This window comes from Mytilus galloprovincialis, chromosome 4, assembly GCF_965363235.1.
Source record: "Mytilus galloprovincialis chromosome 4, xbMytGall1.hap1.1, whole genome shotgun sequence".
In the NCBI taxonomy this organism is placed as follows: domain Eukaryota; kingdom Metazoa; phylum Mollusca; class Bivalvia; order Mytilida; family Mytilidae; genus Mytilus; species Mytilus galloprovincialis.
The window spans coordinates 56831295-56847324 of NC_134841.1; the positions used below are offsets into that span (position 1 = coordinate 56831295).

At 34.1% G+C, this 16030-nt stretch overlaps 1 protein-coding gene across 1 annotated transcript in view; it reads right to left on the bottom strand.

The window, feature by feature from the left end:
• LOC143072506 (E3 ubiquitin-protein ligase MARCHF5-like) overlaps nt 1–13198 on the bottom strand; it is a 40943-nt gene extending 27745 nt beyond the window's left edge. The window contains exons 1-3 of the mRNA XM_076247450.1: nt 12791–13198; nt 10974–11179; nt 7135–7265 (exon numbers count right to left, since the gene is read on the bottom strand). Of these exons, the coding sequence (XP_076103565.1) occupies nt 7135–7265; nt 10974–11179; nt 12791–12837 (384 nt within the window). The 5' untranslated portion in view covers nt 12838–13198. The remainder of the gene's footprint in view (nt 1–7134; nt 7266–10973; nt 11180–12790) is intronic.
• Between the last annotated feature and the right edge of the window lie 2832 nt (nt 13199–16030).

The window sequence follows — 16030 nt, forward strand, 5'->3', positions numbered from 1 at the left end:
GATTTGAATATCTTTTAAAATATCAGAACTGTTGAAAAAAAGGGAAGTCAATTCTTTTAAAATCCTACCGTGCAGTATTCGCAGATTACAGCTGATTTCCTAATGCTTGCAAAGTAAAACTTTGTATGGCTTGCTTGCTTTTTTGTGTAATTGTTAATACAAGCTTTGTAAAATAAGATTGACATCTTTAAACAATATATATATAGGCATAGTTTAACCTGAATATATTGTATTTGAATTTAATTGGGTGTTATCCTATGGTAAACACTAAATCCAACTGAACTAGAATTGTTTGTACAAGTTTGTGCGCTCTAAACGAGCATAATACTTGCAACTGGACTATAAGCAATTTCAGTCAAAAGTCGATTTATATGTTACAGATTAAATTTGCAATAACAAGCGGCATTGAACCAACTAGTACTAATAAATTACCACTTCATCAACTGTGTCCCCTATTATAGAATTGCCGTAAAAGTTATTGATTTTATTCATGTATTAGCACTAAAAGACTCGAGACGTTCTGGCGTTAAATAGTGGACACGTTTTGGCTAATAACAATTTTCTGACACGTTTTAGGGGTTATAAAATCAGACACGTTTGGGGAATATTGGATATTATGGACACGTTTAGCGAGAATAGACACGTTTGGGGGAATCAGACCAGTTTGGGGGAATCGGACACGTTTGAGGGACAGGACACGTTTGGGAGTGTTACATATATATAGTCTAATTTTTCAAGGTCATGTAGAGAAAACTGTTAAACTACTTTTATATTACATATTTACAGTTTAAATTTAAATTATTCATGGTACCATCCTAACTGACTGTTTTATTCATTCAATGTAATTAGCTATAGCTTACAAATGAAAATGCTTAACCTCCCTTTCGCCATTTAACATTAAAAATGCATGGAATATGGAGCTTTAGATTTGTGAAAAAATTACTCATTTGTGACCAAAAAAAAAATAATCAAATGGGATTTCTTCTTATCAATAAATCCTATTTTATTAATATAACATTTCTTTCCAAAAACCAAAAGCAAACATAAATTTATTTGATTTTTATACACATTGATGTATTTTTTGGGAAATGCTTTAAAAATCGATATGTTTGGTAGGAAGCTATTTAAACATGGTTTTATTTGGTAAGCTTCCACTTTTAAGAAATGATCAGCTGATAATTTGTACATGTTTTATTGAACAATATGTTGTTATTGATTAATGTCACACCTGAAATCAATTTCATCACTGCAGAACAATCAGCTTGATTAATGTTAGGTAAGGTTATCTCACTGGATCTGATGGACAGCCCTGAACCATGTATAAAATCTATATGCAAATGAGTATTGATTGCATATGTAAATGGCAGTTAAATAAAACAAGGGTCCCACAGATGTCTCTTAACACACAACATCTGGTACCAAATCAATACTGTAATTACTCTAGGATTTTCCTGTATATCTGTTCAATCAAATTACATATTGTAGTGAAACATGAAAGCTAGTTATGTTAATGTTTGTATACATTAAATATTGTATATGCCTTTTCCTCTATCAGGGCTTCAATAAATTTTAACATTTTTGTCGTTTTTTTCATATGATTATAGCAGTGAATCTCTGATATCAAACAAGTGTAGGTTCAATGAACTGTTAAATAATTCAATTTTTTTTAACAATTGTTTAAAAACTGCAATGGTCTGACTAATTTTACGCATCTTTCAGCGTATCAATTTTTCATAATTTTGACATTTTTTCAAAAATTCATAAATAAAATTTGACACAAGTCATTTCTCATTCAAGCATTATTTTTCATTCTCCAATTTTGAATATTTATCTAAACCAGATTTGAGTCTAACCAAAGATAATGGTTTGCCAAATTTGAGTTTGATATTTTTGGGATCACACTATTCAGAGAGAATTTTTCTGAAATATCTTAAAGATAAAGTTAAATGAAAAACTAATAAATCATAACCCTTCAGGTTAATCTTGGCTACTGCAATAATTGTAAATATTTAAACATAATCATTTCCTTATGCAATCTAAGTACTTGTATAATTGGTTACCATTACTTGTAATTTTTCAATTGTATATTTAACTAGAACAAGTACACACCCTTGATATCGCGGGTCCGTGACTGAATTAAAGTATATAACTATGCCTAAGCCTTATTTTAGTAATTGGTATTGTCATCTGATAAGTCATGTCGATTATAAGATACAGTTTTCTCTGCTTTCAAATCTTTCTGTTTGAACCCGTCGACCTGGAACTTATCAGTTATTGGAAATATTAATTATTTGGAAAACAAAAGGTCCTGGCTATCCAGGAATGGAGTATTTTTTAATCAACAGCATTGTCCTATATTAGTTATCTTAGAAAGTCTTGCTGATTGCTGAATAAAACTACAATAGGGAACAATTTGACAATGATTGAATTTAGTAGTGTCAGTCCTTTGATTATGACCCGTGTATATATCAAAATCCTAAATACACCGTTTGGTGGTGCGCCTGTCAAATGCGAACGTACAGATAAGGTAATAGCTGAATATACTATTTGTATCCGTATCGGATTCGACCCGGAACTTGCTAATTATTGGCAATATTAATTATGCTGAAAACAAAAAGGTCTGGAGTGGTGTAATTCTTAATCTACACCATTGTCCTATATTAGTTATATATAGAGTTGAATTCTTTGATTTGTCGTTTTTACCCGATGACGGCTGACAAATTGGACCTCGTAATTTTAGTATTATAGATGCTCAATTTGTAGATGTTATTGAGTCTCTACTTTAAATAAATCCTCACTTTATTTTTTATATATATATAAATGTACAATTGTCTGATGTGTTTTAAAGTGTCTCATAAGTCTATTCTAAGGCTGGATATTTGACCTCTGTTTGTATTATGAATTGTTGAATATATATATTGTCTGATCAATATGTGACACTATAATAAAATAATTATTTATTAAAAACTAAATTTAAGGAATTGAGAGCAGCAAAGGATCCTGGATATTCCTCAACTACTTCAAGTTTCAGTTTTGGTCTTGTTTTGCTGGTTATCTTTTTAATTGTTTTTAGGTCTTTAAGCATTTTCTTTTTCTTTCACTCAATAACATAAATTTATTCAAATATTCGCAACTGAAATGGTAAATAAAACTCATCCACAAAAAGGATTTTATCATTCAGCCATTCTTCTTTTATGCTCCTATGCATGTTTTTTTTTTAAATCATACTTAGTTTTGAGCCCAATAAAAAAAAGGATGTGAGCAAAATTGAAGTTTAAATTGTGTGTGTGATCCAGAGTGATTTTCCTCAAATATCAAGAAATATATCATATGAAGAATGATCGATGAATGTAGTCCATTCCACTTAAATTATAATTCTTTGAATAACAGTTAACTTAACTTATAATTCTTTGAATAACAGTTAATTTCAAACATACACTTAATGAAAGTTTTATATCAACTTAAAAGATATTTCTGGTACATTTTAAAGTTGTCCAGCATAACAGTCATGACTTTATCTAATAACATTTTCAATCAGAAACTAATTGCTAAAACTTTCATTAAAAGGATTATTTATGTCCTGACAGAATTTCTCTTACAATTATTTCTAACATTTATAAGTGGGAGATCAGATTTAAATTTGTCAAATCGTTAAATGTGCATAAATTATTTGAATGTTTGTGCAAAATCTGTACAATTAAATCATTTGCAAAGCATGCATTTCTGTAAGTTCAACTTTAGGTGGACACCAGGTGCTCCGCAGTGCGCAGCTTTATACGACCCCAGTGGTTGAACAGTTGGGGCAAATTTGGTCACAAATTCAAGCTTGATTCTGTCTGAATTTGGATTGTGATCAAATTTTTGACATAATGTAGGTTTTTGTCACAAAATTAATGTGGTCAAAGATTAACAAGTCTATTGCACAATACTGTGCAATTGAAGATTTCTTCTTGAAACTTTTCAAAATTTGTAATTTGAAAATTTTTAAAAAAAAGGAAGCCCTTCAAAAAATGATAAACAACCCTCCCCCCCAACTTTTTGAAACCCCCTTGGAGCAATAACCCTTAAACTGAATCCCATGTTTACCTTTGTAGTATTGAACCTTGTAGTACAATTTAAGAGAGATCCATACACTTAAACACAAGTTATTGTCATGATTGTTTGGAAACTAGAAACATGCTTCTTTTTTTGGCCCCTAATTCCTACATGTTTTGGGCAATTAACCCAAAACTTAATCCCAGCCTCCCCTTTGTTATATGGTACATTGTGGTACAATTTAAGATAGATCCATAAAATTACACACAAGTTATTGTCTTGAAACTAGAAAAATGCTTGTTTTGACCCCTTTTTGGCCCTTAATTCCTAAACTTTGGCCCCATAACCCCTAAAATGAATCCAAACCTTCTACTTGTGGTTTTAAACATTGCGGTATAATTTCAGAGCAATTGAAATACTTCTACACAAGTTATAATCCTGAAACTAGAAAAATGCTTGTTTTCTGCCCCTTTTGGGCCCCTAATTCCTAATCGGTTGGGACCATCATCCCCAAAATCAATCCCAACCTTCTTTTTCTGGTATTGAACCTTCTGAAAAAATTTCATGAAGATCTATTCACTTAAACTAAAGTTATTATCTGGAAACCAATGTGTCTTCGGACGACAGAAAACTTCAGGCTCTAACAATGCAAGTTACTTGTAGGAATATAGATTTGTTCATGACTTACATAAATGTACAACCAATTTTAGTTATAAGATAGTTTTTGAGAAATGCAGGCTGACTTATATAAATCCTGAAACCAAATTTCAGAAATCCTTGTATTGTAGTTCCTGAGAAAAATGTGACGGAAATTTTCAACTTGGCTATCATGTGTAAAATCAGACAAGTGTTCGGTAAACAGGAAGTTGTCAAGTGATGAATCTGAAAACGCATCACACGGTATGGCTGACATATATAAATGTTGATACCAAAATTACAGAAAGGGTGGATGTGTAGTTCCTGAGAAAAATGTGACAAAAGTTTCATGGGACGGACTGACTGACGGACGGACTGATGGACGGACGGACTGACGGACGGACTGACAGACAGAGGTAAAACAGTATACCCCCCCTTTTTTAAAGCGGGGGTATAAATATTTCTTCCTCAATTAACTTTTTATCAAATTGCCAATTACCTCCTTTTCAAAAAGTAAGACTGGAATAGTTTTTTGAATTAACTCTGCAGTAGCTCAAAGCTATAATCAAGAGTCTGAAAATAACAGGTATGTATATGTACAATGTATTATAGCATAAAATTTGACTGCTGCTGGTTACCAGGTGGCATTTAAGATTTTACACCATTTTGCCCTGCTATCCATCAGACCTTGTAGAACCTAGCTATCATGTAAAAATTTTAATAGTTTCATGTCCAAGTTGTCCTCAATAATAGCCACAGAATGTTAAGCAAGAACAATCTTCTATCAATCAAATTGGTAACCAGCAGCAGTCAAATTTTATGCTATGACACATATACATACCTGTTATTTTCAGACTCTTGATTATAGCTTCCTTCATAGAAGTTGTTATGTGATGAATCTGAAAACCCATCACACAGTATAGCTGACTGATATAAACCATGAAACCAAATTCAGAAATCCTTGTAATATAGTTCCTGAGAAAAATGTGACGAAAATTTTCAACTTGGATGTCATGTGTAATATGATGTAGGTGTTTGGTAAACAGGAAGTTGTTGAGTGATGAATCTGAAAACGCATCACACAGTATACAAATGTAGCTGACTTATATGAACCCTGAAACCAAATTTCAGACTTCCTTGTAATGTAGTTCCTGAGAAAATTGTGACAAAAAATATTCATGGGACGGACGGATGAATGGACAGACAGAGGTAAAACAGTATACCCCCACTTTTTCACAGCGAGAGTATAAAATTGGTCAAAAGGATTATAGATTAATAAGGATTTTATTCAACATTTGTATGGTACACTATATTATTGACGTTTATATTAAAAACAGAAGACAAGAGTGCACACACTGAAATGTCTCGCCTTCTATACTAATCATTGATATTATGTTGCTAGTCCTAAGTATAAAGCTAAGCTTTATTACAACTGTCACATAAACTTAACATTAACCAAGATAACTAAACAAAAACCAATGAACCTTGAAAATGAGGTCAAGGTCAGATGAACCATGCCAGGCAGACATGTACAGCTAACAATACTTCTATACAACATATATAGTTGACCTATTACTTATAGTTTAAGAAAAATAGACCAAAACACAAAAACTTAACACTGTGCAATGAACCGTGAAAATGAGGTCACGGTCAAATAAAACCTGCGTGACTGACATAATGATCATAAAATATTTCCATACACCAAATATAGTTGACATATGGCATATTGTATTAGATAAAAAGACCAAAACTCAAAAACTTAACTTTGACCCCTGAACCATGAAAATGAGGTCAAGGTCACATGACATCTGCCCGCTAGACATGTACACCTTACAATCATTCCATACAACAAATATAGTAGACCTATTGCATATAGTATGAGAAAAACAGACCAAAACACAAAAATTTAACTATAACCACTGAACCATAAAAATGAGGTCAAGGTCAGATGACACCTGCCAGTTGGACATGTACACCTTACAGTCCTTTCATACATCGAATATACTAGCCCTATAGCTTATAGTATCTGAGATATGGACTTGACCACCAAAACCTAACCTTGTTCACTGATCCATGAAATGAGGTCGAGGTCAAGTGAAAACTGTCTGACAGACATGAGGACCTTGCAAGGTACGAACATATCAAATATAGTTATCCTATTACTTATAATAAGAGAGAATTCAACATTACAAAAAATCTGAACTTTTTTTTCAAGTGGTCACTGAACCATGAAAATGAGGTCAAGGACATTGGACATGTGACTGACGGAAACTTTGTAACATGAGGCATCTATATACAAAGTATGAAGCATCCAGGTCTTCCACCTTCTAAAATATAAAGCTTTTAAGAAGTGAGCTAACGCCCCCGCTGCCGCATCACTATCCCTATGTCGAGCTTTCTGCAACAAAAGTTGCAAGCTCGACAAAAACTATTAAAAACTTTTAGGAGAACTTGATAACATACCTGCATGACTGTTATGGCACCATAAGTAACAGCTGTCCACCATAAAGAACCAACAATAACACTACCAGCCAGGAATGGGCAAATCATGTTAGCTATTTTATCACATTTCTCTAATATATATACAACAGGGCCTGTAATATAAATACATTTCTCTATTATATATGTAGGACTCTAAAGTGCGATGGTTCTCTAAAGTGCAATGGTCACGCTAAAGTGCGATGGTCTACGCTAAAGTATGATGGTGTCTCACGCTAAAGTGCGATGGTTGTTTGTTTGCTTAAGTACAATGGAATATCATGCTAAAGTGTGATGGACCAAAAGGGTAATGAGTGTTAAAGGGCTTAAAACGTTAAAGAACACGGATGTTTATAAATAGTCTTTTTTGCAAAAGCTAGTATGCTAAGTTTTATAACATATGGGATAGGCTTTATAATGTATCGGTAGACTTAAGTGATTGTTAAAATGGTAATTTAAGTGTGACAATAATCTATGTATCCGGTGTATGATTTTTTTTAAATTCGGTCGTATCAAATTTTTTGATAATTAGCGTTGCTTGCAGTTCACATGTAGCCTATCTCTTATGTGAACATCTCCCCTTAAAGTCCACATCCTAAATTACAAATACAAAATTCGTTCATTGTGTAACATTCATTTATTAAAATCTTAATCTAAATGAGAGAGAAATGCAATGTTATTCAAGCTTTCTCCTTTTTTCGCAGCGAGTACAGGTTGTATTTTCCTACAATGTACAAAATAATGTTTTGGCGGACAATTTATGATTTACGCACGAAAATCTGTACCTTTATTTTACCGACTTTAATTTTCAATAAAATCAACAATATTGTAACGGGGACCGCAAAGTAAACTGCAACATAAACAATGATTTCAATATATCCGTTAGCTTCTAATAGAAACAAGATAAAGGATACTTATGTGTATACTTTTGTATCTGTATAGTAAAATGGGTGTCTGCAGGACACAAGTGCTTCTTCCAGCACTCAGAAAAAAACCAACATTTGCCTCAGCCAACAAAGCACAGTAAGGTTTACATTAGGCCAACTAAAATTAATTAGTAGATTTTCATCCAAATTTTTTAAAAAAATGGGGCGGGTGGGAGGATTTTATTTTTTAAATTTTATTTCATATGAAACTTTCTTGTCACGTGTTATTCATATATGCAAGTGTAATAATAAGCTTATATCATGTAAATACATCCTAAGCTTATATCATGTAAATACATCCATAAGGTATCGTGTGTAAGACAAATAACAATCAAAACCAATGAGTAACCAAAGTCTCATGAAACCAAAAGACATTTACATCAACAGTTACAAATAATAAGTAGGAAACAACAACTCCACTAAAAACCAGGTGTGAAATCAGGTGCTCTGGAAGGGTAAGCATTTCCTCACTGTATACGGCACCCGTCATGTTATTTCTTTGTTCAGTTCGGTAATGATGGAAGGTTGTTATGACTGAGGAAAAATATCACGGAGATATGATTTCTGACACACTTTTGTAATGATAGCCAATCAGCTCATGATGGCGACCATAAAATTGCTTAAGCGATGACCTTAATTTGATTGATTCTTAGTCCTGTCTTGTCAACTTTTGAGAAAGCAGTATTCCTCGTTCAACAAAATCAATGTACGTTGAGCTTAAGCTCTAAAGTAATGTATCAATTGAGACAAATATACTCCATATGCTGGTGCCGCTTTTTCAAATTCGTAAATATATATCTCTGATTTATAGCAACCACTATTCTACATGTAATTGCCGCTTTAGAAACCTATTTTATAGTAAACATCAGAAATGTGGAGAAATGCTCTTTTCAGTTGGACTACATGTACCTACATCAAGTGTATTTTGCTTTCTAAGCAATGTTTTGTTGTCCTTATAAAATGAAGCAAGTGCATTGGTATGCAACACGAGTACGATAAGTACAGAATAAAATGAAAACTCAAACAGTGTTGAAATAAGGGGACGACCATTTGATATTCTGGGGGGGGGGGGGGGGGGGGGGGGGGGGGGGGCAGGAGGATTTTGAAAATAGATAACTCAGCCTTGATAATCACAAAAATAAATGGTTTGTTCTGTGGTAGTTTGAAAATAAATTACCTGACTTGCAATGTATAGAAAATAAATAACTCAGCAGGTCTAATCGAAAGTATGAGATGGTACCAGATTCTTCATAAATTCATCTTTTTTCCCCAAAAAAAATCGGGAAACACTTCCCAAATTTTTTAATAACAAAAGTATAAATATTATTTAAATATACTTGAAATGTCTGAAAATTGGTTTCATTTAACTTGAGGTATATTGTCTCAGGAAATCTTACCTCACCTGTATTTTAACAGGGACGTAACTACATGCAGGAAATTTCAAACCCAAACGCTTGTCTCCATATCAAATTGTGTTCACGGCCTTGCAAGAAGAAAGTTCTGTTTTCCCTCAGACTTATACCCCTGATTTTTCAGGATCAATGTTTCTTATTTATTTGTCTTTTGTTCATTGATTGCCCTTCTGTATTCTGTTAGTGTTGCATTCCTTTTGTAATCTAGTAATTTTGTTATGAACTTGATCATGAGTTTAAAAAAAACAACAGCAGCCACAGGCTTAACTATGTGAATTCCATTTTTGCTTTATCATGCACATTGGTCTTTTGATGTCCCAAGAAACTTCAGTCTTACACTGAATTTATACATTTTGCTTTGAGACCAAAATATTGTCAAAAAATTATCAAAACAAAACTTCATTTTCAGATTATGAAAGGGTCTTTGGGTTTCATTCACAGTCCAAATTTCTTGACACAAAGTCATTGTATAAATAAAACAAATCCAAGGTGTTTTACTCACAAACATTTGTGTCATTTCTGACATACGGCGATTTGCGTTCTTGGACACAGCGTATTACTCGTAACCCGAATATTTCACGTCCTTCTCGAAATCAATCTCTATTCTCGGTAAATGATGTTGTCATCATAGATCAGCAGAATATATCGACTTAATCATTCAGTAAGAATTACTCTAAGAAATACGATAACCGAAATTTGAAATTGGAAGTTTTACATGAAACGAAATTATCGACGGTTACCGGTAACGGAAATGAACGAAATCCGGAAATCGTAATTTTTTCAAAAATAAAAAAAATCGGGGCGGGAAGTTTTCAGAGGGGCGGGCGGGGATGAAAATCTATCAATTAATTTTAATTGGCCTTAAGTAAGTCATGGACATTTGGTTTAAAATTGTTAATCAAATATTCTACATTTAGCTTTCGGCATGTTCATTTTTTTTTTTGTATAAACAACTGTTCACGTCAAAATCCATAGTACGTTTATCATGTCTATACTTCGTGAACCATCCCACTTTAGCGTGTGTTGGCAACGCACTTTAGCGAATCAAGAGGACACATCTGTGTCTGTATTGAAAAAATTGCCAGATTAGGATGAACATACTTTAGTTTATCATCGTTCAACTGATCCATTTTGCCAAAAAAATGCATAACCTTGATCCTGTAATGTTAAGAAAACAGACAAATTAGGAAAAAAAGAGGTTAATAACTCCAAAACTGGTTGTCAATAGATAAAATCATGTGCTGAACACTTTTTGAGGCACCCTTTTACTCTAACCCTTCAAACTTTCAAAAACTTACAGCAAAACAAACAATGGAAATTTTCCTTTTATTTTTAAAAACTTTGTTGATGGATGGAAGAACTGAGAGACAGAAAAGGGGATAACAAGGACTAAGTTTATAACAGGGTAACTCTTTTTAACATACTTGAATTTCCACAAATCTTTTTCACATTAAACAGGCAAATGAGTGTATTCTACTATACTAACCAACTTTAGGGAATAAAATGATATATTCCATATTACACTGTGGACAAGCTACTTTGGCAGTACTGTTTCCCTTTTGCTTCTCATCTATCCATCTCTGAAGACAGTATTGGTGGACCCATTTTGTTGTTCCTTTGCACATACATGGCTGGACCCAACCTGCCTCCATGTCATCTTCATCTGTAGCAAAACACACCCAGCATGATCTCCTGTTATATACATAATACAGATGTAATAATTTACTTTAAACAAGAGGCTGTCACAACAACAGCAAACCGGATTTATTAACATTTATTTGTGTCCTGGCAATATCACAAGAACCATTACTGATGAATGGTGAAAGTGAAAATCGTCAATATCAAATTTGACCTCCATTTTGTCATCAGTATCAACATATTAAAATTTGAAAAGCTTAGATTGAAAGGTTCATGAGTAAATGCAACAACGTGAATGGAAACGCCATTTTACGATCTTTCAAGAACCATAACTCCTGAACGGTAAAAGTCAAAATCGTCATTATTGAACTTGACCTCTATTTTGTCATCAGTAACAACATATTAAAATTTCAAAAGCTTTGGTTGAATGGTTCATGAGAAAATGCACGGACATGACGGGAAACACCATTTTTCAATCTTTCAAGAACCATAACTCCTGAACGGTAAAAGTCAAAATCGTCATTATTGTACTTGACCTCCATTTTGTCATCAGTAACAGCATATTAAAATTTCGGAAGCTTTGGTACAAAGTTCATGCATAAATGCACGGACACGACTGGAAACTCCATTTTTCAATCTTTCAAGAACCATAACTCCTGAACGGTAAAAGTCAAAATCGTCACTATTGAACTTGACCTCTATTTTGTCATCAGTAACAAAAAATATTAAAATTTCAAAAGCTTTGGTTGAATGGTTCATGAGAAAATGCATGGACACGACGGGAAACACCATTTTTCAATCTTTCAAGAACCATAACTCCTGAACAGTTAAAGTCAAAATCGCCATTATTTAACTTGACCTTCGTATAGTTGTCAGTAATAACATATTAAAATTTTAAAAGCTTTGATTGAACGGTTCATGAGTTAATGCACAGACAACATTTGATTGCCGCCCGCCGTACATCCCCAAATCAATAACCGACATTTTTGTCACAAAAATCCGGTTAAAAATACAAATTAAAAAGATTGCTTCACTGACAGCAGCTAGATACGACCGCAAAGGTCCAACCCTGAACAGTTGAGGCAACAATGGACAAAATTATAAGTGCTTGATACAGGTCAGACACAGAATAATTGTAGTTAAAGAACTTAGATTAGTTATCTATACTATTAAACGAGAAGACCTCATTTTGTGTGTCGCTTCTCTTCCTTCAGCATATATATTAATCATCATGACTCTGTGTCCTATAGGTACCATGCAAAGTCGCATTTCTCATCCATTCTTATGATTATTCAGTTTTGGTTATTTTGGGAGAAAAACAAAAAAAAAGTGTTCGGATATTTTTCTGTCTTCAGACCGACTTTTAAACTTTTAACATAATTTTCATAATAGAATCACAATGCAAATGTGCCCACCTAGAATCTAAAACTTCACAAACTTGTAATGTCATTATTCATTTATCTAGCTAGATCAACTGGGGTGGTTCTTTTGAGACTGAAACACCCCGATATAATGTTACCTTAAAATACAAAGGAAACAAAGTCAGGCATTAGAAATCAAGGTGTAATTCAGAAATCTGACAAAATAATAAGTGGAATCCTGGATCATAACCCCTCAATGAGACACCCTGTAAAGAGTAAGGTTTCATTTTATTCAGAACATTACCTGTCTTCCTCAGACAATCTGTGGTATAGTTTAGCAACAGACGACATAATCAGATCAGAGTCAAGGCATTTTTAATCACAGGAACATAAGTTTGATTGGTTTTATAAATCAAAATTCAGTAAGTTTCAGTCACAATTCAGAGATATTTACGACATAAGTATGATCAACATCAGTGAAAAAACTTCAAATTATCGTATGTGCAGTCTCTGACACTGCAGATGGAAGAAGTTCAATCTTTCTTCCCCTTATCGGCTTATGACATTATTTCTACGCAAATTTATGGAATTCTGAAACCAAAATGTGTTTCCTCTCGTTTCCTAAGGTTTCTTAAGTGTTTGACTGCAATATGCAGGTAAGAAAGACAGTAGCACGCAGAATATTTTCAGAAAAATGAACCGGAAGTCCGTAGCAACACTGGGTTCAGTTCTTATGTGTCTTCCTCCTCTGCTTTTGGGAGCACCGTCGTTTAACATGTTCAACTATTTTAATTTTAAAGACTAAACCTCTATATCAATAGTCTATTTTCATATAACACACTTAAAAACTATCGGTTTAATTTTAGATTTTCCTGATCTAAGAATTTACGTTTCAGAGTTATGGGGGTTATCCTATTTTATCGAAAAGATATACCATAGCTCTAACAATCCTAATCTTTCAACGACTCTCCGTAGACAAAAAGAAGACTACTGGATTAGACAATTGGGAACTGCAACACCTTATGGCTGCAATGACGAAATTGATGGTATAGGTGTTCTATCTAGTCTTTCGTGTAACTCGGTGAATGTGATGAATATTTTCAACTCGACTCCTCGACGTAGACGCAGTCATGGTCATCGTCATTATACATCACCTTCTCTGCATGATGTCTCTATTAATGACTTGCTGCCATTCATACAAAAGCCGTTAGGTATTCATCACATTCGCACGAAACTTTATTCATTACCCCTTTCGAAACTTCATTCTCTGTTCAATTTATGTTTGGAATCCACTGTTACAAACCCTCATTCAAACCAATACAAACTTGAAGCTATAATTTCGGATATTGCAAGTCACAGACTTTTCAAGCCAGTTCGCATTGGAAAAGATGAAAAAGAGAAAAGATCTTTTCTTAATCTTTCCTTTGCCAACAAAGGTCTCGATGGCGTCAACCTAGGCAATATCCTTCATCATAAATTAGTGCAATCGAAAATACCTCCTTATTTCAAAGACCAGTCTGTACCAATAATTTCTTATACCTATACCAAACCTATTGCAACTAAAATTTTCAATTACAAACGCGTTTTGCAGGATCTCGATATTGACGACTTCAAGTCTAAACCTCCTGATTGCACTTGTGCTAGTTCCAAATTCACATATAATCCTGCTGGCCACGTTATTACCGGTGACCTTAACATTGTTAATAACACTTCTCTACGAAATGTGTTATCGAAAGGTCCCAAATATCGTGAGCCTAAATCCATCAATTGGAAATACAACTTTAAAATTTTGATGGATTCAGTCGAGGATTATGCCAGGCAATGGGCTAAGCGCGAGAAGGAAGACGTAGACACTCTTTCCGAATGGATTAAGGCAGTGAGGTCGTTGATACAAATCAGAATTAAGAAACTGAATGGGTCCATCAATGCCCATGCTACGTCAATCTTTAAAGACCCAAATGTTGCAAAACACCTATCCGACCTCCATGACAAATATGTTGTTGTCCCTGCAGATAAAGCCCCAAATAACATCGTTTTTGTGTGTAAAAGTCACTACATCAACTGCTTGATAAACGAATTAGGTATTGACAATTCACTTGGTAACTCAACATATACCCTCACGACACTTACCAAAGAGGAAATCCTGGATAATCATAGGTCTGTTCTATGTTCCTTTGGAATTTCAACCAAAGATGAAGAACTGGATCTTCCATCACTGTATTGGATACCTAAACTACATAAGTGTCCTTACAAACAACGGTATATTGCTGGGTCTTCCAAGTGCTCCACGAAACCTCTTTCTAAATTATTAACATCTATTTTATCAGCAATCAAAGACGGGCTTCAAAGTTATTGTGAAACTGCCTATTCTAGAGGTGGCGTGAATCAGATGTGGATACTTAAAAATTCAAAAGATCTTTTAGAGTACATACAATCTAACTCTCTTTCATCTTGTAACAGTATTAAAACATTTGACTTTTCTACCCTGTACACAAGTATTCCACATTCCAAACTAAAAGACAAATTGAAAGAGTTGATATTACTTTGCTTCATAAAAAAGAATGGCCAACGTAGATACAAGTATCTTGTCTTAGGGAGGGATAAATCCTACTTTGTAAAGAATCACTCTGATTCAAACAAAAAATTCTCTCAAGATGCTTGATTTCTTGATTGACAACATATTTGTTACGTTCGGAGGACGTGTTTTTCAACAGACTGTCGGCATTCCAATGGGAACAAACTGTGCCCCTCTACTCGCCGACTTGTTTCTTTATTGTTATGAGGCTGACTTCATGCAGGAACTTCTTAGGAAGAAAGATAAGAAGTTAGCAATATCCTTTAACTCTACTTTCCGCTATATAGATGATGTTCTTTCACTAAACAATTCAAAATTTGGTGACTATGTGGAACGCATCTATCCAATCGAACTAGAGATAAAGGATACTACAGATACAGTTAAGTCGGCTTCATATCTTGACTTACATCTAGAAATTGACAATGAGGGTCGGTTGAAAACAAAACTTTACGACAAAAGAGATGATTTCAGCTTTCCAATTGTGAACTTTCCATTTCTAAGTAGCAACATTCCAGCAGCACCTGCATACGGGGTATATATCTCCCAATTGATACGATATTCCCGTGCTTGCATTTCCTATCATGATTTTCTTGATAGAGGTTTGCTGCTCACAAGGAAGCTATTAAACCAAGAGTTCCAAATGGTGAAGTTGAAATCATCCCTTCGTAAATTTTACGGACGCCATCACGAGTTGGTTGACCGTTATGGAATAACCGTTTCACAAATGATATCGGATATGTTCCTTACGTCGTAACTACAATCCCCTTCCCTTTCATGAATATGACCTACCGAATTAGACTATTTACCGGATTTGTAATCACTTAAGCAACACGACGGGTGCCACATGTGGAGCAGGATCTGCTTACCCTTCCGGAGCACCTGAGATCACCCCTAGTTTTTGGTGGGGTTCGTGTTGTTTATTCTTTAGTTTTCTATGTTGTGTCGTGTGTACTATTGTTTTTCTGTTTG